At 51.0% G+C, this 26,083-nt stretch overlaps 1 protein-coding gene and 1 non-coding gene across 2 annotated transcripts in view; both read right to left on the reverse strand.

The window, feature by feature from the left end:
- Positions 1–935: 935 nt before the first annotated feature.
- The window catches only part of PRKCA (protein kinase C alpha), a 405,239-nt gene continuing 380,091 nt past the window's right edge, over positions 936–26,083 (reverse strand). The window contains exons 15-17 of the mRNA XM_047831617.1: positions 22,733–22,840; positions 20,131–20,271; positions 936–7,563 (exon numbers count right to left, since the gene is read on the reverse strand). Of these exons, the coding sequence (XP_047687573.1) occupies positions 7,399–7,563; positions 20,131–20,271; positions 22,733–22,840 (414 nt within the window). The 3' untranslated portion in view covers positions 936–7,398. The remainder of the gene's footprint in view (positions 7,564–20,130; positions 20,272–22,732; positions 22,841–26,083) is intronic.
- Positions 13,551–13,657, reverse strand: LOC125152309 (U6 spliceosomal RNA). Its single transcript, XR_007147156.1, has one exon. It is a non-coding gene; the product is annotated as a U6 spliceosomal RNA (small nuclear RNA).

The following is a 26,083-nucleotide window of genomic DNA, read 5'->3' on the forward strand; positions in this document are numbered from 1 at the left end:
GGGGCCGGCCTAGGAGCCAGCGACGGCATGCTGCTCTAGGCTATTCTTGCTCAGTAACCGTCCCCCTGGCAGCTGAGAGGCCCTTAACCTCCGGGAGGCTCGGGTGGGAGCCGGGCAGCTTGGGGACCGGACCTTCACCCAGCGGACACCGGTGCTCAGGAACCCCACTCAGAGCACTGGGAGGGGACAGGGCTGGAGGCTGCGGGTGGGGGACGGGGAGGGAGGGAGGCGGCCGAGGGATGAAACTGAGATCACGAAGGGGGAGCAGCCCCCCAAAAGGAGGCGAGCGAGCAAGCGAAGGCGGACTTTGCCAAGGCTGGCCCTTGGCTTTTAGAAGGAGTGTTCTTGTCGCTGGCTTTTACTTGTTCCCGACGTGACTCCCCGCCGCCCCCCGTGTTGGGTGTGAATATTCCCCACCTGTTTCACATTTAAAAATTACCCCCCCCCCCGCCCGTTTTTCGCCCACGAATAAAATAAACCCGGAATGAGGGCTGTCGAGGCCAAGAGTGCTGGCGGTCCCGAAGCCGGGTCCGCAGTGTGGCCAACATGATGGGCGACGTCGACATCAGCTGCTGTGTGTCCCCCGCGGTTTGGGAGTGACGAACGGAAGCCCCCGGCAGGCAGGGGCCACCCGGACGGGGCGCTCCTCTCCCCTTCCCAGCACGTCCCTGGCGCCTGGCGCCCCTCCCGGCCCCCAGCGGGCGCTCCACCGGCGGCTGATAAACGACCCAGGGAGTGACCTACCACTACTTTACCCGGCAACCGTTTGGGTTTCAAATGAAAGCACAACGCGCTTCACGCAAAACCAGTGTCAGCTTAAACGGAGACACGCGTGAACAAAACAAGGACCCCGGGCTCCACCCAAAGCTGGCTGCACGCTTGCTGAAAAAGAACGGTGAAGCCACCAAGGGCTCGAGCAAATGAGACCAAGAACGCTGAGCAATGATCGTTATATTTATTTGTACACACTTGCTTCCAAACTACAATTAATGTGTCTAACAAAGCATATCATGCAAACGAAGATCAGAGGTTCTACAAAGTGAGGAAAGCACTGAATTTATACATCTATCTCGCCTGCTTTAAACCAAATGTTACTGGACAGTTGAATGGCCTCTACATTTCGTCCGTTGGTGCTTATACAGAAGGGAAAACCTCAACCTCCACCTGTTCCTCTTCCTCCTCCGTCCGAATTTGGGGTCTTACACGATGTTTTTCAATTAACGATTTAAACATGACCTATCCTTCGCACACACACAAACACACACACACACACACACACACACACACACACACGATCATGTGGCAAAAGCAATGACTTCAAATGTCTCTGACCATCTATAAAAGCTATTCTGAAAGACCCTGATAGAAAGGATATGAGGTGAATTTTTAGACCATTTAGACTCAAAAGAATAACTGCCTTCGGTGGATGATTTTGAATAGTCCGCTAATCCCCTTAAGAATCACATCCTTCCAGGAAGAATATCAACAAAAATCTACGAACAATCACAGGAATAAATACTCCTAAAGTTAAGCAGAGGAGACAAAGACACAGTTATTTAATCAGAAAATGCAAAGCCACCTTTTGTCTTATTTTAGAAAAGAAAAAAAAAAAAGGTTCTTATAAAGACTTGATAGTTTTCTGAAAAGTGGGGTTCTGTCTACTCACATAAGAGAGGGTTCTGAAACAGATGCCCCAGGGGGTGCCTGCTGTCACACCTCTTCTTTCTTGGGGATATTGAATTAGATCTGAATTGCCCAGTGGACAAAATCTCTACAGGGCACTTCTGAATCTTCACTGAATGTGAGACTTGGGGACCCACGGGGACTGGAGACAGAGCTGAGGAAATGTCCTGCCCCTCAAACCAAAAGGTGGTCACAGAGCCTCACAGAGCAAGGAAAGGGACCCCAGGGATCCCAGGGGAATGCTATCCCGGGGCTCCATCTGGAAGGGGGACAACAAAGCTATCTTTCCTATGGTCCAAAAGTCTCTAGACCTTAGATGGTTATCCCCAGTGTCCATTAAAAACATGGAGGGCATCAGTCTGCCAACACATTCCACCTGATTTCCAGCCGTTCTGATGTGGACTTCATATACCACTGGCATGGGAAAATCCTGCAGTGGGAGTGCAGGTCAGGGGTGCTCTAGCCTGACCCCGTCTGAGTCCTCCTATAGACTCCAAGGGATTGGAATCTTATGAAAGTGTCAGTAATTTTATTTTAAAAACTTATCTTAAAAGAAGAATTGAGTTATTAAAGTTCTCCATAAAAAAGTACAAATAGCCCAGTATACTCGGTTGTTCTACTGGAATTAACAAATTAATTTCTTCCTAAGGGTTTCAGAAAAAGTCTTTGGAACTCGTGGGCCTTAGTGTAGGGTCACTGTAAGGCTGTTTCATGACTGACACCTACACAGTTATGAACTGACATCTGATCACATAAATCAGAGGCATGGGATTCCTGGTCATACATGATTTCAACTCTCCAAGAGTCCCTGACATCAGAGGATTAACCGAATTGGGGTTGACACCATTTCTAGATGCCTTTGCTTGCTATAACTCAGGTAACCTTTCCCAATTTTCTGTATCTTTTGCAGCAGAAAGATATGGCATTCCCTAGATTTGTTGCGTCGGCCCAGATGGGAAATGACAGAAATGCTTACAGTCTGGTATATTTCATAAAATGTAACCCAAGGAACTCAAGGAAAATGTTTTAGAAACGATTTCTCCACTTGTCAAATTAGGGTGCAGTCACTAAGCAGTAGAGGGCCCCTTTCCTTCATTGTAACTGTCATGGCTTTGCTGCTCCTGTAACTGTTAGGACCATCCTATCTGGGTCCCCAGGTCAGCGTCTATTTCTTGATGATGACTGTTGAGTGTGCTCGGTGGGGGAACAGGCGCCCCGCCCTTGCTGGGTTTAAAGGGACAGGAAATGGTGTGATAAGCACACACAAGAAAGAGGTGATTGGCTTCATCAGACCAAAGTGAGAAAATGACAGTCAGTTGGTGTTGCCTTTCTGAGGCATTTAAAAACATAAGACTCTCACTTTTCCTCCCTCTTTGGTACTGAGAAGTCAGGTCCCAGCAGGAAAAACCCAAATTTGTCCTGCGAAGTGCAATCAGGTGCGAACTGCAGTGTGAAGTTATTTTTGCCACTTCTCCATCCATCCCCGGCTGCCCTAACTCTTGGCAGGAAGCCACAGAAGAAAATGGGTGGGGACCTACTGGCTTCCAGGGTGTGCTGGCTGGTTTGGCTCTGCCCAGGGAATGGTGAGCCCCTCCCAGGCAGGCAGGGGAAGGGGGCCTCGAGGACTAGTGAGGAATTGGCTGGCACTCAGGAGATGTTTCCTGAGGAGGACTAGACTGTGTTTCGGGCAGCAAAACTGCTCTCCGGGACCAGCAGGTGCATCAACAACCAACAGCGCAAAGCCACTGGAAATAGCGGCAGGTTCCTTCCCGAGCTGCCCTCTCCTTCCACGCTCTCCTGGCTTCCTCCTTCTTGCAAGAATCCTCCTGGACACACTCAAGCCCTGCTCTTCTTTGAACGCCTTACTGACCTCGGCCTCCACCAACCTCTCCCTTCTCGGGACGTCAACGGGTGTCTCTCTTGGGCTCTGTGTATTCATCCCAGCAAATAAGTTGCACGCTCTGCTAAGGACTGCAGCTCAGAGACGTGCTCCACAACCGTCTGCTGGCTTACACCCACCTTGGTTTTTCACCACCTTTTAACCAACCATGTCAGGGGAAGTTCTAGAGTGGCCTACACTCTCTGATTTTCTGCCAAAATTCCTACTAAGCCTAACACATCTCCTAAGAAGGTCTGCATTCACTGGTACTAGTCACGGGGATAAAAGAGAAGTAGATGTGCCAGAGAGCGATTATTTCAGTTCCTAGGGTCTCCTATCAACCTTTTGAATTGCTTCCCGCCTTCAGTGAACCTCCCATTAACCTCTGCGGGCTGCAGCCAGGGGCACACTCCCCGTCCTTCCGTCCAAGCCAAGCATCTGGGGCCTTCAGACAAGACGCCAAGAGAAGGACTGCCAGCCCTCTGGTCTGTAGCCTCGGAGCGAAGTTCTGCTTAGAAGCAGCCACCGTCCAAGGGACAATAGGACGCAAGGCGATGTGAACGGCCTCTCAGAGTTACGGACCGAGGAGTCTGGTGGAGAAGTAGCCTGTGCTAGATTCTGCCCGGGCCCTGGACCGCCGCGGTCCTCGGTGATTCGGGTGGCGCTCAGGGGCTGGTCTTTCAAGAGGCCCCCGGTCATCTGCCATCCAAGGTGCTTCCCCTCATTCCAGCCCCCCGCTGCGGCCAGCAAAGCACCCCTTCCCTGCACTTTTATTTCATACGATGCCCGTGAAGTGGGACCATGCCACAGGCTTATATAAATCAATTCCTTTATAAGCTGGTCTAACGGTTGGCATGGGTGACCCCCATGGTTTATTCTTCCGGCAATCACGGTCTTGGGCTTCTCAGACCTTTAAAACATTTAGCCCTTATCTAAATTTGGTACAAAGCCACGTACCGAACAGGGTACAGCACGGGTAACACTTCACCAGGCCCTGAGTTTTACTGTCTTTCCTTCAAGTTTGTGCTCAAGTTTGCTGTCCCGCAGGCCAAGTGCTGGGCCCCACAGCCAGGATATCTCCTCTTAAGACTCTGCCATGCATTCTGAAGGAATACAAGCCGGCTGAGATGCTGAACATGTTTCCTGGAGAATTATGAATTCGGAAATGTGTTGGCTGTTCGAGGGAAAGCCTGAGACTCCTGCTGGCTTAAAAACAAGCAGGCAGCGTGGGGCTCGGGAACAAAGAGTCCATAACCCCACGAGTTCCTTTCTGAAACTTTCCTCACTGCCTGGGGCTTGGCTGGGGGTTCGTCCTGCGGCTGCTCAGTCCTGGGGCAGGGCGGGCGTCTGGCTTGTTTCTTAGGCTCATTCTATGAACTGGTCCCTTTTCTGTCGCACCGAACGAGGGGTACCTGGTGAGGAAGTGTCCCCAAAATGTGCACCGACCAGGGGGAGGTGCAGCTCTGGGCGTGCTGGGGCCCTTTTTGAATTCTGAAGCCTACAGCCCGTAAAAGGTGGTGCGGAGGAAGTTGCTCTTTTCCAGGAGGATCCACTGCCTACCCCACCTCTTCCTCCAGTCCAGGCTTTCCAGGACAGACTGGGTCTGCCATCTCAAAGACCCTTCAGCGGTTGTGACGTGAATTTCAGGCAAATAGCCAGAGAGTAAAAATGAGGCGGTGCTTAGTTGAGAGACGCATTTGGGGGATAAGGGGAAACGGAGAGGCCCCTGTACGAAATGATCCCTGCTTCCATGTTCTTTCTGTTGTAGGAGGCTGGCTTCTCTGAGGACCTTGTGTTGTTAGCGCAGCATCTCACCACAGAAGTGCTCTTCGCCGAGACCGGAAAGGCCAGTTGGAGCAACAGGTGGGAGAAAACCTGCAGCTTCTAAAGAGTCTGCCGTTAGTGCCAGGGGATGGCGGTTCCCAGGGGCGGCTGGACGGGACGGTTTGTCTCATGAAGTCTGTAATGTGCTGGAGGGAACGGCAAGTCGTGCCGGGGGCGGCAAGGCGGACAGAGTCCTGCTGCTGCGTCCAAGCACACGTGGCAGAAGGCGTCTTCCTGTCCCTCCCACCCCGAGCCACTAACAGTAACAAAGCTGAAAAGGAGAAACCAAACAAAATCCAGCCCAGGGGCTGCAACAACATCGCACCTGCACGAACACACTAGACGTACGGGAGTCCGACACTTCCCGCTGTCCCCACGAGGAAGAGTGGAATAGGAACCAGAACAGAAGATGTTGCTAAGGAGCTGGGAGAGAGTGTCCTCTCAGAGACGATCCCCGACGACAAAACTTTTGTTTGCAGGTAGAATCAAATTAAGCACGTAAAAGAGCCATTCGTTTTCAAAATTAGATCTACGACAGGAAATTAATATATCTGATACAGTGCCAGTGTGCGGGGTATGCACGGGGTGGGGGTGGGGGGACAGGAGGCAGCAAGGAATTAGGCTAAAACTTAATCATAGAAGCAGATTAGAAACAAGAGCCTTCACAAATATAGCACAGTTGTGTCTTATAAAATTATTATAATCCTCTCTTTATACTTGATACGATTATATCAATAATATAGATTCACTTGTAATTAAGGTTTATTATAAACATGCAAAATTCATTGCATGGTGCATTTGCAAAACATATTAAAATCCTTCGAGCAATAAAATATCTTTGAGCTGATGCGCATCCAGATTTTCCTGATTCTACGCCTCCAGGTGTGCCATTCAACATGATCTGGAAATGGGGACCGAAACTGCATTGGTTTCCGTCCCTTAGCGGATGTCAGGGGCTGGAGATGGGAGAGATACCGATCGATGGAGACTTATGCTACAGTCAACACTCTGTTCAGTTACTTTACAGCAATACTCTCATCAACGACACCGCAGCCTATTAAATAAATAAGTACAAAAGGGGATGGGGCGTATGCTTCAGCTTCTTAGGACGTAGGCAGCAAAACATCGGTTGGGGTGGGGGTTGGCTAACAACACTCACGAGTAGTGGCATGATTGCGGATGGCACCCTGGATCACGGAATAATCTCCCAGAGATTAAAATGAACGTACACACACACTGGGTTATCCTTGATCTGAAATGATGTCACATGCTGATTTAGCAAAGTTCTTAGATTTGGCCTCTTACAAAGAAATGCAAGTATCCAGATAATTTATCATCCAAAGAGGGCAGCTGACAGACTCACCAACATTCCTCTGAGGTGTCTGTTTTTTAAAACCGGTCATCACTGAACCATGATTGGGTTAAGACAGTCAACGTCTGGTAACAGCTTGCAAACGACTCACCGGTAGGGACTTGATTCATCTCGGGACTGTTTCCATTGAGGCAGAGAACAGAAGCAGCGGGTATTTCCAAGTCTCCCCTACCCCCAAACCCACCTGGCTCACATTCTGGGGTCCCCATTCTTGGAGTCCAAAGACATCTCAGGTGGAGATATTTTCTTGCCCACTGGACCGGGACAGGTTCATTTGAACATCTCTGGTTGGGGGATCCCAAAGGTGGAAACTGACAGAGGGCATGGAAAATATATCAAACCGTACCAAAAAAGGGGGCGAGTTTGTTTTTTTAGGAAGGGTTAATCTACAGCCAGATGTGACTTCTATATACTTAAACTGAACACTGTACATGATACTGCCTTCTACTAAGATAATGTTCTTGGTTGTAAGACAGAAACCCTGAACAGTTACTCACATTTGGACTAATAACCCTAAAATTTTCAGGCCTCCATCTGGAACGGGAGAAAAGGCCATGGCCTTAAAATTTTAGGGTTAAGGATCATTTCCCACTGCTGGAGGGCTGGGGGCTGGGGAGGCGTTAGTTCTCGGTGGTGAGCTTCATACTGCGCTCTGTAAGATGGGGTGCACAAACTGGGGGTTGACATACGAGAACCCCTCGAAATCAGACTGGTCTATGTTAGCAATGACCAGCTGATCAGGTGGTGTTAAGACAGGCTGCCCTCGCGTGAAGAACTTGTCAAAGTTTTCTGCACCTTTGCCACACTGTGGAGAAGAGAGAAAAAAGGACAGGTCAGTAATTTTTACCAAAGTACAGGGAGCATGTCTCTGAGAGGCCTCTGCGAGGCTGAGCTTGGCCCGCGCCAATCGGGCCTGGCGAGGCAGGAAGAATTCTGGAGAACCTGCACACCTACTAGATTCAAAAGCCAGGCACAGCAAACAAAAACGCAAACTCACTCAGTCGTAAACCTTCAAATACCCTCAGAACCGAAACCCTCCATGGAAAGGCACCGCTGATAGAAAGGCAGCAGCAAGGACACAGCCTGTTTGATTTCACTGTCATTTCTTAGAGCAAGTGGGTGAGGAGCAGGATACCCACGCCCGGGGCCGCGGGTCACTGTCCACGGTGAAAGGCTAGGATGTTGGGTGGGAGCGCAGGCAGCAACCTCGGGACCGAGAGGCTGAGATTACTGTCCCGCACTCGGCTCTTTGCGACCGTATTTGTAATAAGGTGAAAGCTGTGTTGTGCTTGCAGCTGCAAAGTCCTAAAAACCTCACTCGACCAACATTGAGAGAGGTGTGGTGGCAAGGTTGGGCCGTTCACCCTTGGGCCCAGCTGGGCTTCAGTGTATCTAGATCTGTCTGGTCAACCGGCAGATAGGTTGACCCTCGTGGGTGGTCTCAGGCTGGAGGGGGTTTGCTCTGGTGCCCTGAGCAGGCAGAGCAAAGCCTGCTGTCTGTCTTGGATTTTCCTCTCCTCCAGGGTCCACCAGGGCGCTCAACGCAGGAGGGGCTGCGGGCAGAGCCTGGGGGCAGAGCTGCCCTGTTCGAGGCTCCGAGAAACACGGCCGTGGGCACGGCACCGCTTGGGAGCCTGACCCCAAATGGGTGGGGGGCAGGGGTGTCCTCACTTGCTCAGCCACTCCAAGGGTTGTGGCGCGTTGAAGTCCCCAGGACCCCACACGACTCCGAGACAGGGAGGGGTGGGTTTGCACCGGTGATACAAATAATGGTATTCCCCACGTTGCAAATGATACCCTTCTGCCTGCTGGCATCATAGGGCAGCATCGACTAATTAACTAATCATAAGGCACATTAATTCTGAGTTAGCACGGTTTTAAACTAACCAGGCATTCCTGGATCTTTGCCGGAGAGCTCTAGGTAAACTGCGAAGGTGGTGGTGGTGGGGTCTATCCTACTCCCTCGAGTGTGAAAGGGGCAGAAGAGCCGTGCCCCCTCCCTGGGCTGCTATGAAGGTTAAGGGTGCAGTGTTTTGCACAGAGCCCAGCATGCAGTGAGAGCACAAGAGTTGCTGTTATTTTTGTAAGGCCGGTTTAGTCTCACAGACGGTAGTTTCCCACCTCCTCTTTGACATCTTTCCCACCTTCTAGAAGGCCTCTTTGAGAATCTAGCTTCATTATGGTTTTTCCACCTTCTTATCATCCAGTAGACCCTGCTCCTAAGTCTGTTGCAGTGGAAAGCATGTCGTGAGTCCAAAGTAAGGCCTTCATAACTGACGGCTTCCCTTTCTGGGGGGGGGAGGGGGGGGTTCATTTTCGTGAGTGGCCACCCACTCTTTTTAAATTTTTTTTTTCAACGTTTTTTATTTATTTTTGGGACAGAGAGAGACAGAGCATGAACGGGCGAGGGGCAGAGAGAGAGGGAGACACAGAATCGGAAACAGGCTCCAGGCTCCGAGCCATCAGCCCAGAGCCCGACACGGGGCTCGAACTCACGGACCGCGAGATCGTGACCTGGCTGAAGTCGGACGCTTAACCGACTGCGCCACCCAGGCGCCCCGTGGCCACCCACTCTTAACGGGGTGGCGGGGGGGGGAGAGTCCACACAGTGACTACCGTGTGGGGATGTGGATGTGGGTGTGGGTGTGGGTGTGGGTGTGGAGGGAGGCAGAGGACTGTGTGGGGCCCTTGCAGCCACTCTACGGAGGCCCCACGATTGGGCCTGCTCGTCACATGGGTCCTGCCTCCCGCATGTGAGACGGGCAGTTGTATTTGAGGACGATGTTTTTTGGGAATGTGATTAAGCAATACCCATGACCTGGAAGATTTCATGGAAATCCACTCTAGGTGCTCCCAGAGGCTGGGACATGCGCTCCCTCAAAAAGCGATCGTTCGCATTTCTTTTTCTATTCGCTAATCACGCAAAGGTGAGCAAGAAGAAACTTCTGGGAAAACTAAAAGGCGAAGTCTCTAAAAGGAAGAGGAAGGCAAGCCAAGGTAGACTGTCTTCCGTCCATCCAACTCTAGGCTTGTAGATGTGTTCTGGGAAAAGATGGCACAGGTCTGACCTTTCCTGTGAGTACCATTTTTAGGGGATTCGCAGATTATCTTCCAAAGGGAATTCCAAAAGCCATGGCTCAACTGCCACGTAAACGAAAGAACTAAAAGACTCCCCAAGATCTAAACAGGGGACCACACAAACATCAGCACCGAGAAGCCTGGGGAGAATTACTCCTAAGGGCTGCGGCAGCTTGCGGAGCTAATGACGGTAACGCGTGGGGCAGAACCCCTCGCTGCTTAGAGCCTCGTGCTGTGCAGGTTGCCAGGAGAGCTAAGGGGGCCCCCGGAGACCAGGCCAGTCTAAGCTCTGCTTGGTGTTCACACTGCACGGGATTGGGACTGCTGGTCTCGAGACTGCTTGCCTCCGGAAACCTCTTCCTTTTCCTTCCCACTCTACTTCATTCTAGAATGTTCTCTGATCCTGAAGAGAGAGAAATCACATTCCAGCAAAGAAAAACCTTTCTTAAACCTATTCACTGAGGTGAAAGGGCAGGCTGGGAGCAAGGAATAAAAAAGCTGTTCGTGTATTCCAGCCAACCATGGGCAAGAAAGCCCCAGAAACGCTGGAGGCTAAACCTGAGGATCAGATGGGATCCAAGACTCAGAAGAACTTCCTATTCTGAGGAGCTCCTACCAGACGGATGCCGCTTCCCCCCTCCCGAGCACAAAGAGCAGGGGAGGGGGTTTTAATCACAGGTTTGGTACTGTGAGAAGTAGAGTCTATTTTTCCACCATTTCCACTATTTCTTTTTAAAAAAAAATTTTTTTTTTACGTTTATTTTTATTTTTGGGACAGAGAGAGACAGAGCATGAACGGGGGAGGGGCAGAGAGAGAGGGAGACACAGAATCGGAAACAGGCTCCAGGCTCTGAGCCATCAGCCCAGAGCCCGACGCGGGGCTCGAACTCACGGACCGCGAGATCGTGACCTGGCTGAAGTCGGACGCTTAACCGACTGCGCCACCCAGGCGCCCCTATTTCCACTATTTCTTAATGGTTAAAAAAAAATGAGCCTTCCACAACTCTGTGAAATTAGCCCTGAAAGAGACAATCTCCTTTAAGTCAAATTGGAGATGATCTTGACCTACTCATTTTTCAAGATGTTTGTGTGGAGAACTGCAACCATCCTCAAATCAGCACCCATCAATGGCTGAAAAGGAGAATGAAAATCAGTGCTCTTTGGATCCTTGGGGAAAAGATAAAGACTTCAGCAAGGTATTTACTACACTTCAAACATAGAATAGGTTCTTCCTGCTGTCTGCGGGCCAACCTTACTCATAACTATCAGCTCGTGGGCAGGACTCAGGTGCCATCTTGGATGTTAGAGGCACTGGTGCTGCCTGTGAATGAATGACTGGGTGAGAGTGCAGGTGAAAAACGACGCTGGCCAGGCTACACACACCTTCTCGACCTTCCTCAGGGATGATGCAAGAAGGTTATTACCACGGCCACTGGAAGGGCAGCTTCCACCACAGCGTGCGACAACGGGCAGGTTTGCGTGGGTCACGGCCTCTGAGCCCTATGCCACCTGACAACCCACGACAGATGCAGGCAGCATTTGCTACGTGTTAGCAAAACCTCTTGGCAACTCGCACCGTCCTCACCTCCCAAGGCGACCCACGCCTGTCACCAACCGGGGCTTTTGCCATCTGGGATATGAAGGACCACATCACTGGTGTGGAACCAAAGATGGAGGCGAGGAGGGCAACAGGGGGCAGCCCAAAGCTGGCTGGGCCAGGGTGTGAGCCCAGGCAGGTCCTCTGGTACTCGCGGAGAGCACAGGATGTCGGTGTTTACAGGGCTGCATTTGACCCCCGAGGGAAAATGGGAGGTACGGTGGGGAGAGGGACCGACTAGAGGTCAAAAGCCCGTGGTACAGCTTTGAGAAAATCACTGCACCTCTTTGTATAAGAACATCCACCTTCCAATGCTATCTTGCGGATCGAGGGAACGAGAATGTGCAATCCTTTCTAAATGCTCGGGCACGATACAGCCCTAAGGCACAGCACATACAGCACGCACCCACGTACAGGGCATGTCATCAATACGGGAAGGAGGAATGAACACTATTGGTAACACTATTAATAAGCTATCTGCCTCCCTTAGCTCTGGATTCAGGACACAACTCCTTTGTTGCTTTGACATTCTTATCCATTTGGTAAAATCATAATTGATAAAATGACCCCAGAAGTCAGGCACGATAAAGAGGTGACAAAGCACAGAAAGACGCAGGCTCCAGGTGGAATTTGGGGTCACGGCGCTCCCCATCCAGGGCTCTGGGCAGCACATGATCCACTCACAGCCCTGTGCCCCCTGTGGAAGGGCTGTGGGGAGAGACTGAGCCGGCCCCGCGCAAGTCGGCTTCTCGAGATTCTTACCTGGGAGAGGCCACCGAGAATGCACAATACATGTGTTGGTCTCAATTCTGTCCTTTACCTTGGTGTCTCAGTCATGTAGAATATAACCCCACGGTCACTGGTATGGGAATTAGGGTGAGTATGAGTAGCTCGAAAACACTGCCATTACAAAGCAAACCCAAAGGAGCAGGCAGAGCGCGGAACAAAGCAAGAGTAAAGGCGCGTTGCAAGACGGAGGAGAAAGGAAACTTACAGAGGTGGGGAACATCTCTGGCAATTACCAGATGTAGCAGGATAGGCTTCATCTTAAGGGAACCCATATTTCAAGCCCCACTGTGGGGTGATCCTAGTGGAGCGTTAGTAACAACACTGCATACGTCTGTGCACAGCTTTCTGACTCGCGGTTGGGCGCAGACTTCATTTAAATAACCAGCAGCAGAAATGAGCGTGAATATTCTGCTCTGGGCCACCTGGGAGGTCGTGTCCACACCATGGAACCATCCAGCGAGGGGGCTGGGGTCTCGGGCAGCAGCCCTTTGTAAGATCAGCATGCTCGAGGAACGGTCTTCCGTGCACGACCCAACACAAGCAGGAGCACACGCTCAGGGTTAACAAGTGGGGTTAGTTTGCTCGTTTAGTCACCCAAGGATCTGGAAATGTGCTCACCGAAGGCCTGGATGACCACTGAAGCCAGTGCATTTTGGTACAGAAAGTCTGGAGGATGAGAACGGACAGAGGAAAAGTATTTGGAAAAGAGTCAGTGTCTGCCCTGGGAACTTGAGGGTCAGAATGGCCCGTGTCAAGCGTGCCACAGACCCACATGCGCTGGCACAGAAACACCTCCCAGATATACCGCCGTGTGAAAGACGCGAGATGGAAAATGGGATGCGTGGTACCTCGCTGTGTGTATGATCACACATGCATACAGCTTTTCAAAGGTTACAGAAGGGATGGTGAATAGTGGGACCCGTAGCTGGGGTTAGGGGTGATAGTGTCTTGTCATTTTTATGTCCATCTTAACTATTTCACCACAGAGTTAGTATTTTAACATTTATTTATTTTGAGAGAGAGAATGAGCACGAGCAGGGGAGGGGCAGAGAGAGAGAGAGAGAGAGAGAGAGAGAGAATGAATTTGCTGTCAGCAAAGAGCCCAATACGGGACTCAAACTCACAAACTATAGTATCATGACCTGAGCTGAAATCAAGAGTCAGATGCTTAACTGACTGTGCCGGCCAGGCGCCCCTAGTTATTATTTTAATAACATTTTTTAAGAAAGGGATTAGGACCTCCTTCACCTCCTGCCAACATCACCTGTGGTGAGAGACTGGAGACAGGTTTTCGTTTCTTAGGTGAAATCAAACAAGTACTTATCTGTTGCCTCAGAGCGAATCTCAGGAAGCTTCGTGTCATTCTTGTGCAGGGGCTGTGCTAATCTTCTCCACGTCGTCCCAATTTTAGTAGACGTGCCGCTGAAGTGAGCACTAGGGCCGATCTCAGGGCCAGTTGTGGTCCAGAGGGAACCGGTTCTATTGATGGGTTTGTTGACAGAGACAGGCTGTAAGCCACCCATTAAATGCGTGGGTTCTTGTAGGTGTCAGAGCCATGTGTCCATGAGGGAAAGGCTCTGGCTTACCCCAGACCATATTCTATGGAGCAAAAACTTGCGCTCCATTTGGTCTTCCTTTAGGAACAGCCAGCGTTAGAGGATTCCAGGCTCCTTTTCCAAAACAAGGTGTTGTGATGACCAGTGTTGTCGGCAACCTTCATTGCAGACGGGGGGGGGGGGGGGGGGGTCGTCAGTTCACACAACTTGAGGCACACGGGATCTGCATTTATCCCGTCCATCACCACGGAAGCTCCCTGAGGCTTGCAACAGAGCCGCTTATTTATATCGATTACGATTTTAAACGTCTCATTCCTTCCCATTTTTCTTTCCAGCAGAAAAGCACGTGGGAGAGGAGCAATCAGAGAGTAGGCAGACTCCTCGCCTCTCATCAACCAAGTAGGAGCGGTTTTAGGCTGGCTTAAAGGCTTACGTCGCACCCGAGTACACCGTGAGGTGGCCGATTCCGGTCTCCAAAGGCTGGTTAGTGTTCACATGTTGTTGGTGAAGCTCCCTGAGTCTTGAGAAATCTCTCAATTTTATTTAGCATCACTCTCGCTGGCACCACTGAAAGGCTGAGAGAATGAACCTGCCTGTGACCGGAGAGAACGGAGGACAAGCAGCCCAAGGCATTGAGCACTTAGACAACTGCTCCAAGACCCTCCTTCTTCTACCCGATGGCTGTGGCTCCGTATAACGACCTCTGCAGAGCGATTACTAAGAAGAACACAGTTACCGTGTCCTACGTTTTAGGAAATCCACACGGCACATGTAGCTGTAAAGAGGCATCGCATTTGCAACCTGCTCTCAAAAAACAAAGCACACACAATTGTGTATCTGTACACATGCACGCTCAGAGATGTAGAGAAAGAATGATAAAGCAGAGGTGGTAAAGTGTTAACACGTATGGAATCTGGGTAAAACGAATACAGCAATTCTTTATGGGTTTTTTTTTTTTCAACTCTTCTGCAACATTGAAATTGGAGGTTATCTCAAAATACATTTTTTCAAGATTTAAAAAGGCACACGGCACTGACTTCAATAATTAAGCCACCATCCAACTTCCTAAACAAGCTGATGACGCTGAGAAACCCCTTGTCTTGTTGCACTCCACAGATGCTGTGTGTTTCACAAACGGAAGGTCCGTGGCGTGCCAGCAACAAGCGAGTCGATTGGCGCCATTTTTCCAACTACATTTGCTCACTTCCGGCCTCTGCGCCACATTTCGGTCATCCTCGCAGTATTTCAAACGTTTCCATCGTTAATTGTGTTTGTTAGGGCGATCCGTGATCAGTGATTACAACCTGATCAAAGTTCAGGTGACGCTTGGCATTTTTTAGCCACATGGTGTTTTTCAGTTAAGGTACGTGCATTCTTTCTTAAAAGACTCAAAGCTATTGCACACTTAGTAGGCTACAGGGTGGAGTACACATGACTTTTATATATGCACCGAGAGACCCCAAAACTCACTGACTCTCTTTACTGCGACATGCCCTTCATCGCGGTGGTCTAGATCTCGAGGTGACCGGGAAAATGAACCTGACCGTGCAATCACACCACAGTGGCACCTACACTCGCTCTCACTGTTCTTGTTCTCTTTGGCTCTTGCTCCAAGGATGACAAAGTCCTGATGAAAGTTATTCTTTTCTCCCCTCTCTCTTTTTGATCAAATAAGGACAACAATTTCCCCAGAAAGGCTCTCCGTGACAGACAGGCCTATTTCCAAAGTGCTCTGCTCATCTATCAACTCCAGAACATATTTCTCGGTGTTAACTTTATAGATTAATCTTTCTCTCTCTCGAATAACCATTTAAGTATTGTGAATGCTTTTGGCTTGCCTGTGAGCTAGCTATTCTGCTCCTCCGTGCCAATGGATAGAATTCAAACACGAAAAATCGATCGACGTTCCACTTCTGAGAGTTCCGTGAACTGTTATTTATCATGGGCAAGATGAACGGGCATCTGAAGGCGGTTCTTGGGCACTATATTCACATGAATAATAAATCAGGGTAAAAGCCTACCCAATTCAAAGCACCACTGGATCAGAATCGTGGGCTCACGTGTGCCTCCAAGGGCACACTCAGCCTTTGATTTTTCTGGCAAGACAGAAACAATGAACGCTCCTTCTCTTGGTGGGATCTCAAGATGCTGGGTCAGGTGGGCTGGGCTACGTCACCCTTTCACGGGGGCCCCCTCCTCATTTATCTGACGCCATGGGGAGGTCGCCTGGCCCCTGGCATTTCCCCCTCAGCGACTGAACATTAGCCTTTTCAGGAATGAGATCTGCTTTAAACTTTAAGAAAAGGTACCTTCTTACATGGATCTGCTGAACGTTATTAATAAGCCTCTTTGATGGCCCAGCCTTGTTGTTCCGAACGCTGATGGTCCTTGGGTCTGTGGATCAGAGGCTCTTCTGCTGTTGTGTTCTCTTTGAGACAAAACAGAAACCAGCCCGCTTTGTGCCTTTTTTCCATCAAGAAGAGAGAGTTATGTGGCTGCCTCCTCTCCAGGAGAGCACAACACAGCTGGTTTTGTTTTTGTTTTACGACATAAACCAGTACATGAGTGTTCCATCTTCCAGGAAATCACCTCCACCTTCACAACTGCGCACGGCGGCCTTCTGGGGGGACAGCGCTGCCAGGACTGGGCTCTCCCAGGGTGGGCCGCCTCGGGGCAGGTTCGTGCTTCCTGCCGGCTCTTCCGCCCCCTGCTGCCACGTCTGTGCCTGGGCTGGGTGCCTCTGAGCCTCCAGCCGTGAGATACAACGTTCCGGGTGGGGCCTCCTGATGGATTCACCCATCCTGAAATTTTGCATTTTCAGTGGCATTCTGGTCTACCTTCAGTGATATCACTTTTGTAGGTAGGAATTTTTTTTTTTAAGTTTATTTACTTATTTTTGAGAGAGACAGAGATAGCATGAGCAGGGGAGGGGCAGAGAGAGAGGAAGAGAACCCAAAGCAGGCTCTGCACCATCAGTACAGAGCCCGATGTGGGGCTGGAAACCATGAGATCATGACCTGAGTGGAAGCTGAGAATAGGGAGCTAAACCGACTGAGCCACCCCGTTGCCCTGTTAGGTAGGAAAATTAAAAAAGACGGGGTACTACGGGAACCCCAGTTGCTCCATATAAGCTCTGGGACTTCCCTCGACTCTCAAAACCAAAAACCCACACCTCGTGATTTTGGAGTCATCTTTCATTGGAGATTCCAAGGAAAATTAAAAGCTGAGGCAAAGACGAGCATCCGAGTTACATGCACAAACTTCATCTCTAGAAGCACCCTGCAGATAACTGGGGGTGCTTGGGGCCTTACTGCTGGCATTCGCAAGGACCACGGGAGCTGGGTGTCAGGAGGGAACGGTCCTTAATCCGATAAATCTCAGGGAAATTGATTCAGTGGCACTTGCTGAAAAAGCATGGAGCAAACTTCCCCAAGACAGACTGGTTTAGATAGACAGGGCCACCGCCACCGCTCACAGGGGGGACGCTCTCCCAGAGGGGTTCGCGGCCCACGGGCAAAGCCTCGGGCAGCACCGTTTCTGCCCGTTTTCTCTGCCGCGACAGCGAGGCCCGCATTGCAGCATCTCTGTTTGAAACGACAGAACCGCCCCTCAGAGAATGTTCCGCTCGGTATTTTACCCGGAAACTCTTCTGACTATTCAACTAGCTCTGGATCAGGGAATGACGCTTGTCCCTGAGGAAGGGGGGGAACATCAGAGGGTAACTTTAACACGTCGCTAGCTCTCCTCGACGGCCGTGTTGACCCCAGGCGGAGTTTGTGCGGCCTCGGTGACATCCGGACGCAGCCGGCTTTCTGCTGTTGTAAATGTCCTCTCCGGCCGCCCGGACTGTTCGTGGCATGTGGTCCCTCTGAGGCTGTGGAGACGCCCCCCTTCACCCGAGACTGGGGGCCAAACTCTGATGCTGTGTAGACAGGCAGCATGGTGTAGAGACTGAGGGAAACTGAGCTCTCCCGGGAACCAGAACTTTCTCGTTGACCTCTTAGCCTTGGAGTCTCTTCTGCCCTGGGACAAAAAGTCCGCGGTTCACTCCTGCAGCTGCTCGTTCCTAACCCCCAGCACTGCTTCGCGTCCCCTGCTGTCCTGTCCGCTGTCACCGTGTATGCTTTCCAGCTCCTTCCTTTTCTGCACAAGGTCTCCAGCAAGACGTGGGCTTTTGCTGGGAAAACTCACTGTGAGCAAAGGGCGTTTCTCCTTTCCCTCTGACCAGAGCTCCTGCCAAGCGGGCCCTTCACACGAAACCCTCCGGCTGTAGGGCCTTGGTCCATGATTCCGGCTTCTGTAGGTGACCTTGGGGGCCGCTTCACAGCCAGAGGAAACTGCTTCTTCCTTTTGATTTTAGCTAGCCCTTCGTTAAAGCCAAAACGAAACAAAACACCAAAGAGCCACACTCCAGGAATAAACAAACAGACACACACTGCTTGTGGCTCAACTCCCTGCTGCGGTCGAACTCTGCCTGCAGTGACTTGCATGGCCCCCGGGGAACAGCTCAGTCAGATTCTGGCTCCTGGACCCATGTCGCCCTCTTGTTCCCCTACATCTGAGTTTAGGGCTGCAGTGTCCACATAAAGGGGGAGACCACGCAAATACACAAGTTCTCCTGAGGATGAAGTGGAATAAATAGGAGACGTGTTTTGTGGCTGACTTTGTTGCATCTCGCCACTTTCTGGAAAGCGACAGACAAGTAATGGTATTTCGCTTGACACTTAAAGCAGGGTCAGTGTGGGATGTCTACGCTGGTCCCGTAAAGAAACTGTGTTCGATGCTACTGTGGACCTTTTATACTTAAGAAGGCTAGATACACACAAAAGGGAGAAAAGAAAATCCCGAACAGAATGTTCTGAGACTGCCTGCAGCATAATTTATGACTGTCCTCACCCCCCCCCCCACCCGCCCCCTTAAAACCAGGTTTTGCAGACTGAAGGGAAGGGATCCGGGGAGAACCCCCTGGGACCTGTGTCCAGGACAGGCTAAGAGAAGGTAGGGTGGCAGACACAGAAGGGTCCTCTCTGAAACGATGACTCAGGACGAAGTCAACTGACCTGATTAATTTTAGTTTTCCTTCAGTTTGTTCTAAGAATATCTCGGAAAAGTAGCAGTGGGCTTACCACCAGCAGTTTTATTCTTGGAGCAGAGGACACATAAGCAGATTTGATGAGGAAGTTGCTGCTCTAAGAATAAAGCTTGTGCCAACCAGTCAGTAACTCAGCCACCCCAGGGGGGTCCCTTTTGCCTGCTCACGGGCGCCTGTCGGAGGAGACAGATGTGGGCTGTGGGACACAGCTGCTCCGCCGTCTCGGGAGCAGGGGCCCCGAGGTCATGGCCCAGTGCCGGCAGAGGCAGTGGCAGAGCTCGAAGGCACGATCCGCTGGCCCCCAGAGGTGGGATGCGGAGGGGTAATGGAGACTCCCCGGGAAGCACTGAAACGCGGCAGGTGGTATGAGTGAGGAGGCCCGTGTCTTAAAGACTCTCGGTTCACCTCTAGGGATAGAAACGTTAAGACCGGCCGACGCTGGTTACCACCGACAACCAGGAGCCTGGCAGACGGCGGTCACTGAGACGGAGAGATGGTGCAGCGCGGGGAAGGACACAGGTCCCGGTGCCAGAACACCGCCTGCCAGCTGTGTGTCTTCGGGCAAGTTACTCAGCCTCTCTGTGCCTTAGCTGTCTCAACTGTACACTGGGGACACCGGGACCCACTCTGTAGGTTGGCTGTGAGGGTTAAATGAGCGACGGGGTGGGCCTGGCGCCCGGGGTTTGTTAAACACGCGCACAGAACGGGAGTCCTGTGGGAAGAGCCTCGACGGAGGTGGCCAAGCCAGAATGGTGGCTGGCGCCCACTCCTTGCAGCGGAGGCCGTGGCCAGCGAGGGAACGGCAGCCAGGGCCTGCAGAGGAGCTGGCTAAACTCTGGTTACGCTTCAGGTGCAAGGTGCACCCAGGAGAGCCGCACACACACAAGAGGTCCTGTCAAGGACTCGGAGCAACGGTTACAGCCCCGCTGGGCCTGTGAGTCCATGAAGCCCGATCCCCAAAGCAGGTGTGCCCCCACCGCTCTCTCGGTTCTGGGGTGGGGGGCACTCCGCAGCCGCCCTACTGGTGGGCACGGGCCCCTGTCCCCGCCGGGTCTGTGCCAACTCTGAAAATCAGCAGGAATCTGGGGGGCTCAAGCCGCAGACTGAAGGCAAGGCCGGTACCTGGCCTTCCCCCCCCCCCCCCCCCCCGCAGAGGTCAGGGGTCACCGGCCTCCTCTCTCCAGAGAAACGGAGGGCGCGACGACCCCTCTGGGATTCGGGAAAATGGGGCTCAGGAGCAGGCCATGTCCCCCTACTCACCACTTTGGGCTTGAAGGGCGGCTGGATCTCCCTGTTCTCGAGTTTCTCCCAGTCGATCCTCCGGAAGAAGGCGTGCTCCCGCACGTCCCTTTCCCCCTCGGGCCCGCAACCCAGCCGCTTGCCGGGGTGTTTGGTCATCAGCTGGAAAGCAGCAGAAAAGAGGACGCAATGTATACAGGTGACGACAGCGTATCGTATAACTGAGATGTGCCGAGAGCACAGAACCTAAGAATCCTCCCCACGAAGAAACAAAAGGTAACTAACTATGTGAGGGGAGGGACGTGTCTACCTGATACGGGGAAATCTCTTCACAGCGGATGGGCATATCAAACCGCCAGGTGGCACATTTTTAGATGTATCGCGCAAAGTTTGTTGATTCTACCTCAAAAAAGCTGAACAACAACAAAAAAATCCGCCCTCCCCCACCACACACACAAAAAATAGGAGAAAAAGAGAATGTTGGACAATAGTGCCTTCCCTTCGGTAGCTCTGCCCCCCAGCCCAGACCGTGTGGACGCCCGGAGAGCACCCCAAGAAATCAGCCGCTTGTGCAGACCGACCCCCAACTCACAGATACGGTGCTGATAGTATGGGTCTTTCTATAGTGATTTGTATGATAAAGGAAACAGGGAGACAATCTGGCCCCACAGCCAAACAGAGGAATTTAAATAGGTGTCTTCATACACTATCTGTGTCGAACTGCCTTCCCAGAGGTCTATAAAAGTACGTGTGACAAGAGGTATGCCATCACTGAAAATTGTGCATCTCATGTGATACTAGTAACAAGCATCAGATGCCTGTTTATTGCTTGGACCAAACCATATTAATCGAAGACTCGCGGGTTTGGCAAAGTAAATGCCAGGACCAGCAGGTGACTAGTCAATTCCCACGTGCCTAGTGCAGGACGTGGAGGCGAACACGGGCCACCAGCTTGGAGGGCAGGGCTCAGCTCTCCCTGTGTAGATTTGCAAACAGTGCCTGGCCCTTGGAAGACAGGTGATAAATGCATCCCAACTGATCAAACCCACCGGAAGATGTTAGCAGCGTGTTACTATCCATCTCACTGGGTCTGACAATAATTTTGTGGCCTGAAGCTTGACTATTAAAAACAGACCTAGTCATGAGCCAGTAATTTCCGTTCCTAGGTATTTCCTCGACAGAAGCAGTTCACATGTTCCCCAAAATACACAACCTGGAAGTTTCGTGGCAGTTCTGTTTGTAACGGCTCCCGAAACTGATGTGGAAACAACCCAAAGGCCCAGCAGCAATAACACGAATGGATAAACTGTGCTGTGGTCACACAGCAGAAGAAACACAACAAGACAGGATGGAACCATAGACACAGGAAATGGAGAAATCTCACTATCACAGTGTTGGCTGAAAGAAGCCAGGCCCGGGGAAGCGTCCAATGCAAGACTGCATCTGTGTGACGTTCAGAACAGGTGACGCTAATCCATGCAGGGACAAGTGGGGACGCTGCTTACCTCAAGGGGAGGGGCGGAGCTGTGGGACAGGAAGGGAGGGGGCTTCTAGGGTGTCGGAAACATTCTCTCTCTTCTAATTAATTAAACATGTATTTATTTTTTATTTGAGAGAGACAGAGACAGCACAGGCGGGGGAGGGGCAGACAGGGAGGAAGAGAGAGAATCCAAGCAGGCTCCATACTGTCTGTGCAGAGCCCAATGCGGGGCTCAAACTCACGAACCTCGAGATCATGCCCTGAGCCCAAATCAAGTCAGACGCTAACTGATGACCACCCAGGCACCCTTTAAAAAATTGCTCAGGTCATTATCTCGCAGTTTCATGGGTTTGAACCCCTTGTCAGGCTCTGCACAGACAGCGTGGAGCCTGCATGGGATCCTCTCTCCCTCTCTGCCCCTCCCCTGCTTACGCTCTCAAAATAAATAAATAAAAACATTAAAAAAATAAAAAAAAATTTTTTTTGGATGTTTATTTTTGAGAGAAAGAAAAAGAGCACAAGTGGGGGAGGGATGGGGAAAAGTGGATCAGAAGCAGGCTCTGTGCTGACAGCAGGGAGCCTGCTGCGGGGCTCAAACTTGTGAATTGAGAGATCAGTCAGGCGGTTAACTGACTGAACCACCCAGGTGCCCTAAAACATTATTTCTCTTGACCTGAGTGCAACTGCATGGGTGTGTTAGTTTTGTGAAAATCCCCTGATCTACGCACTGACGATTGGTGCCCATTTCTGCATGCACGGTTTATCTCAAAAAAAGAGAATCCGATGAAGAATGACCCCAAGGCACACCACGTTAGGCAACGGAAGAGAACCAACATTTTCTGAGCGCCCAAGATGACGTCTGGCAACTCAGGCCACAATTTCATGAGGTGGATGAGAAACTAAAACACAGTGCGATTAGCTGCCTGGGCCAGAGTTCCAGGAAGTCCAGTGGACCAGAACCCATTCTCCAGGCCGCCATATTTCCCACTGTTCCCCGGGGGTCCCCACACTGGAGCCCTTGATGGCAGAAATGAGTGGCATGGGTTTGCGGTCTCTCCGCCATCTCTCTCAGAAGTGTGGGGAAGGGATTTCCCCAGTCGACCCCCTGGGTCTGCAATTATAAAAGAATTCAGATCTACTTACGCCTTTGCAGATGGAAACGGCCTCCTTGGACAAGGATTTTGGGTAAGAAACGTTATGCTCCATTATCGACTGAAACAGCTCGTCTTCATCTTCGCCATCAAATGGAGGCTGTTCCAGAAAACAGAGACATGGGAAAACACGCAGAGTCATTCAAACATGGCGCCTGAAGATCCCACTCAGCGCCAAGAAACAGACGGGGCTTCCCGGCGCACCACGGGCGGCAGGGTTAGCTCAGCGAAGTTGCTGGTTTATTTGATTATCTTTCATTAGGTTGGCGGTTGTGTGTTTTTCACTTTTTCCTCTGTCTCTTTAATTATCCTGCCCTGGGCAACCCAAAACCATCTTTAGGGAAAATGTTTTTGAGTAATGCTTTTAATGATTTGCAAATAAATTATAATTAATCCATTAATCTTGTAATTATGTGTTAAAAAATTTAATTATAATTAAGTTAGGTTACAGATGGCTCTGCGTGCAGGGGCGGGGGCAGGTGGAGAATGCCAGTACCTTTGGATTCTGAGCATGGGGCGATGGGGCCATCAGAACACGGGCAAAATGGACTTCCTCAGGTCCAGCAATTCACACCAGGGCCCTTCTGACCCAACAGGGAGTTGCTCTGTCGGGAGCCTGGCACCTGCATGGTGGTAGTGATGGGAGCTTAGTTTCTACTGGACATTTCCCTTTCCGCTTCAACCGGGTTTGTAGGAGGTCACGGCTTTAACATCAGGAGGATCTGGACCAGAACTCTAGTTCCACCACCTCTTAGCTGGGTGTCCACGGGCGAGCGACCCATCTCTTTAAGATGCCAGTTTTCTGATCTGTAAAATGGGGTTCCCTGGTGAGTCTGCAAAACTGCTAGTTTATCACGGAACCATCAGGTGCCTGATGAAGGGCGGTGCCCAGTGGCACTGGTATTTTATTAAGGCACATGAATGGTCTTAGAAGGGGCTGCCAGAATTCTTGGGAGGAGCAGGTGAGCTCAGGACGTCCTTCAAGTTTTCTCCTCCGGCAGGTCTCTAATCCCAAGAGGTCTGGCAAATTACCTGTCACTCTGGAGGGACAGTACGCAGGATAAGTGGGTTTATGGGCCATTTCTTAATGTTTCTTTCTGGCTTAGCTAACCTTGGGTTTAGCAGAAGAAAGGCAGACCAGGGGTCAGCTTTCATACAGAGAAGCCCTGTATTTCAATCTCGTTGCATTTTCCTTCTCGTGGAAGAGAGGACTCTCCGTCACTTTGGCTGACATGGTTAGGGCTCTGCTAATGCAGAGTCCAGCTTGAATGTAAACTATATCGTGGGCCACAGATAGCTGTGCAGTAGTCAGCAGGATATCCCTTCTTGTCGAGCATTTCCGAGTAAGAGAGAGCATTGGAACCAAGCAGAGTGCTCCCCTTGAACCACGACTTGGATCATTCCAACCTGCTCATCTGACCCCCAGCCTTAGTCCTCCCCGACCCTCAGCCCTGAATAGGAGTCACCTGTGGGGTCAGCACACGGAAGCCACACCCACCAAAGGGAAAGCCACTAAGTCTACCAAGGACCTACCTTGGGACCAGGTAGGGAAGAGCAGGGGGTTGGGACTGGTGCCATTATTTTTGTTTTGTTTCGGTCTAGAAATATAAATAAATAGGCCTCTTTTCCAGTTGCAAGCACCTGGTATAAAGAATATTTAATTTGGCCAAAGCATGCAAGTGGGTGAGAAGAACTAAAATGCTCTGAGCAGAGCAGGAACAGCCCGCCATGGTGAGTGTCCCTGGGCAGAAGTAACATGGTGCCTGGATGCCCCACGGCAAGGCAGCTGGGCACAGACACCCGCTTGCATGTGCAGATGGTCACCTGGGTCAGCCGGTTTGTGCCACCTCAATCTAGAAAGAACAGAGCAGGACACCCTGCGGGTGTGAGTGGAGCTGCACTGGCCAAGAGCTCCACTGGAGCCCAGTCCTGCTGTCTATCCCACTACAGCTTCTCTGCCTGATATCATGCAACCCACTTCTTCAGGACACCTGTGATAGGACACCCACACAACATCCCATTTTCCCAAATAAGTGATCCATAGATGTGGCTGGTTCTTGGCCAAGGAGATTTTCATGGCTAAAGCAAACCTGATGTAGTTTCTGCTCAGGGCTGTGAATTGCACACATCCAGAGGGCCCCATTCACTCTGAATTTCCTATGTATTCATTCTCTACAATGTCATGGTGCCCGGGATGGGAGCCAGGCACAGGTTCTGCTCCTGGATAACCAAACAACACTTCTCAATGTGGCCCCTTAGGGCCGCTAGTTGGGAGAAACTACATACTTTGTGGATTTCAATGCAAAATGAAAATGTGGGCCCCTTATTAGATAATTATTAAGAATTTCAAGATGGCAACAGCAGATCATCAAACCAGATGCATGAGGCTCTTGGAGCTTGGGTCCCGTATGACTACATCGGTCACAGGCCCGTGAGGCTGGCCAAATGTGGCGGACTTTGCTGAGCAGTGACAGAGGCACCAGGGAGAGTCAACTGGCCTTTTTGGTGATGCTCACGTACTAGCAACAGGAATGCTCCAGGGGCTGGGTCACAGATAATCCAAGCCAAAGGCTTAAGAGAAATTCTCTGCAAAGGGAAACTCAGACAAACCATCTCCAGGAATCTTTCTCAGCAAGAATCTCCGCGTTTGAAGATGATTAGGTTGATACAGCTGCCTTTTCCCTGACTCTGATGTAGAAGACAGGAATTTGCGGGGTGGGGGTTGGGGGAATGTTCCATGCAGGGCACTGGGCTGTTGCAGCTGCTTAATTGTCCTCATGGCCTGGGGACCCACTTGGCCCAGGTGAGCTGTGCCTACTAATGATCAAAGGAAGTGCTTGGCCACGAGGCCCCCTCTGTATTCCCCCTGAGAGCAGGATACCTGGCTCCTGACACACCCCAGACAGCATTCCTTACAACTAGCGGGTATTCGTCCTACAGGATACCCCTGGGTCAAGTCTTGCACCCTTTACCCCCTTCTGGAGATGTGCATTAACATTTACATTTTTTTTTATTAAAAAAATTTTTTTCAAAGCTTATTTTTGAGACAGAGAGAGACACAGAGTATGAGTGGGGGAGGGTCAGAGAGAGAGGGAGACACCGAATCCGAGGCAGGCTCCAGGCTCTGAGCTGTCAGCACAGAGCCTGACGTGGGGCTTGAACTCACTAATGGTGAGATCAGACCTGAGCTGAAGTCGGACACCTAACCAACTGAGCCACCCAGGCGCCCCAACATTTACACTTTTTAAACGTTCTAAGAAGTCCTGCAGTAAAGAAAGCTGTTTAATCCAAATGCGAATCATATAGGCTGGGGATCAAGGACCCTGAGGGCCTTGGGCTCACC

This window comes from Prionailurus viverrinus, chromosome E1, assembly GCF_022837055.1.
Source record: "Prionailurus viverrinus isolate Anna chromosome E1, UM_Priviv_1.0, whole genome shotgun sequence".
In the NCBI taxonomy this organism is placed as follows: Eukaryota; Metazoa; Chordata; class Mammalia; order Carnivora; family Felidae; genus Prionailurus; species Prionailurus viverrinus.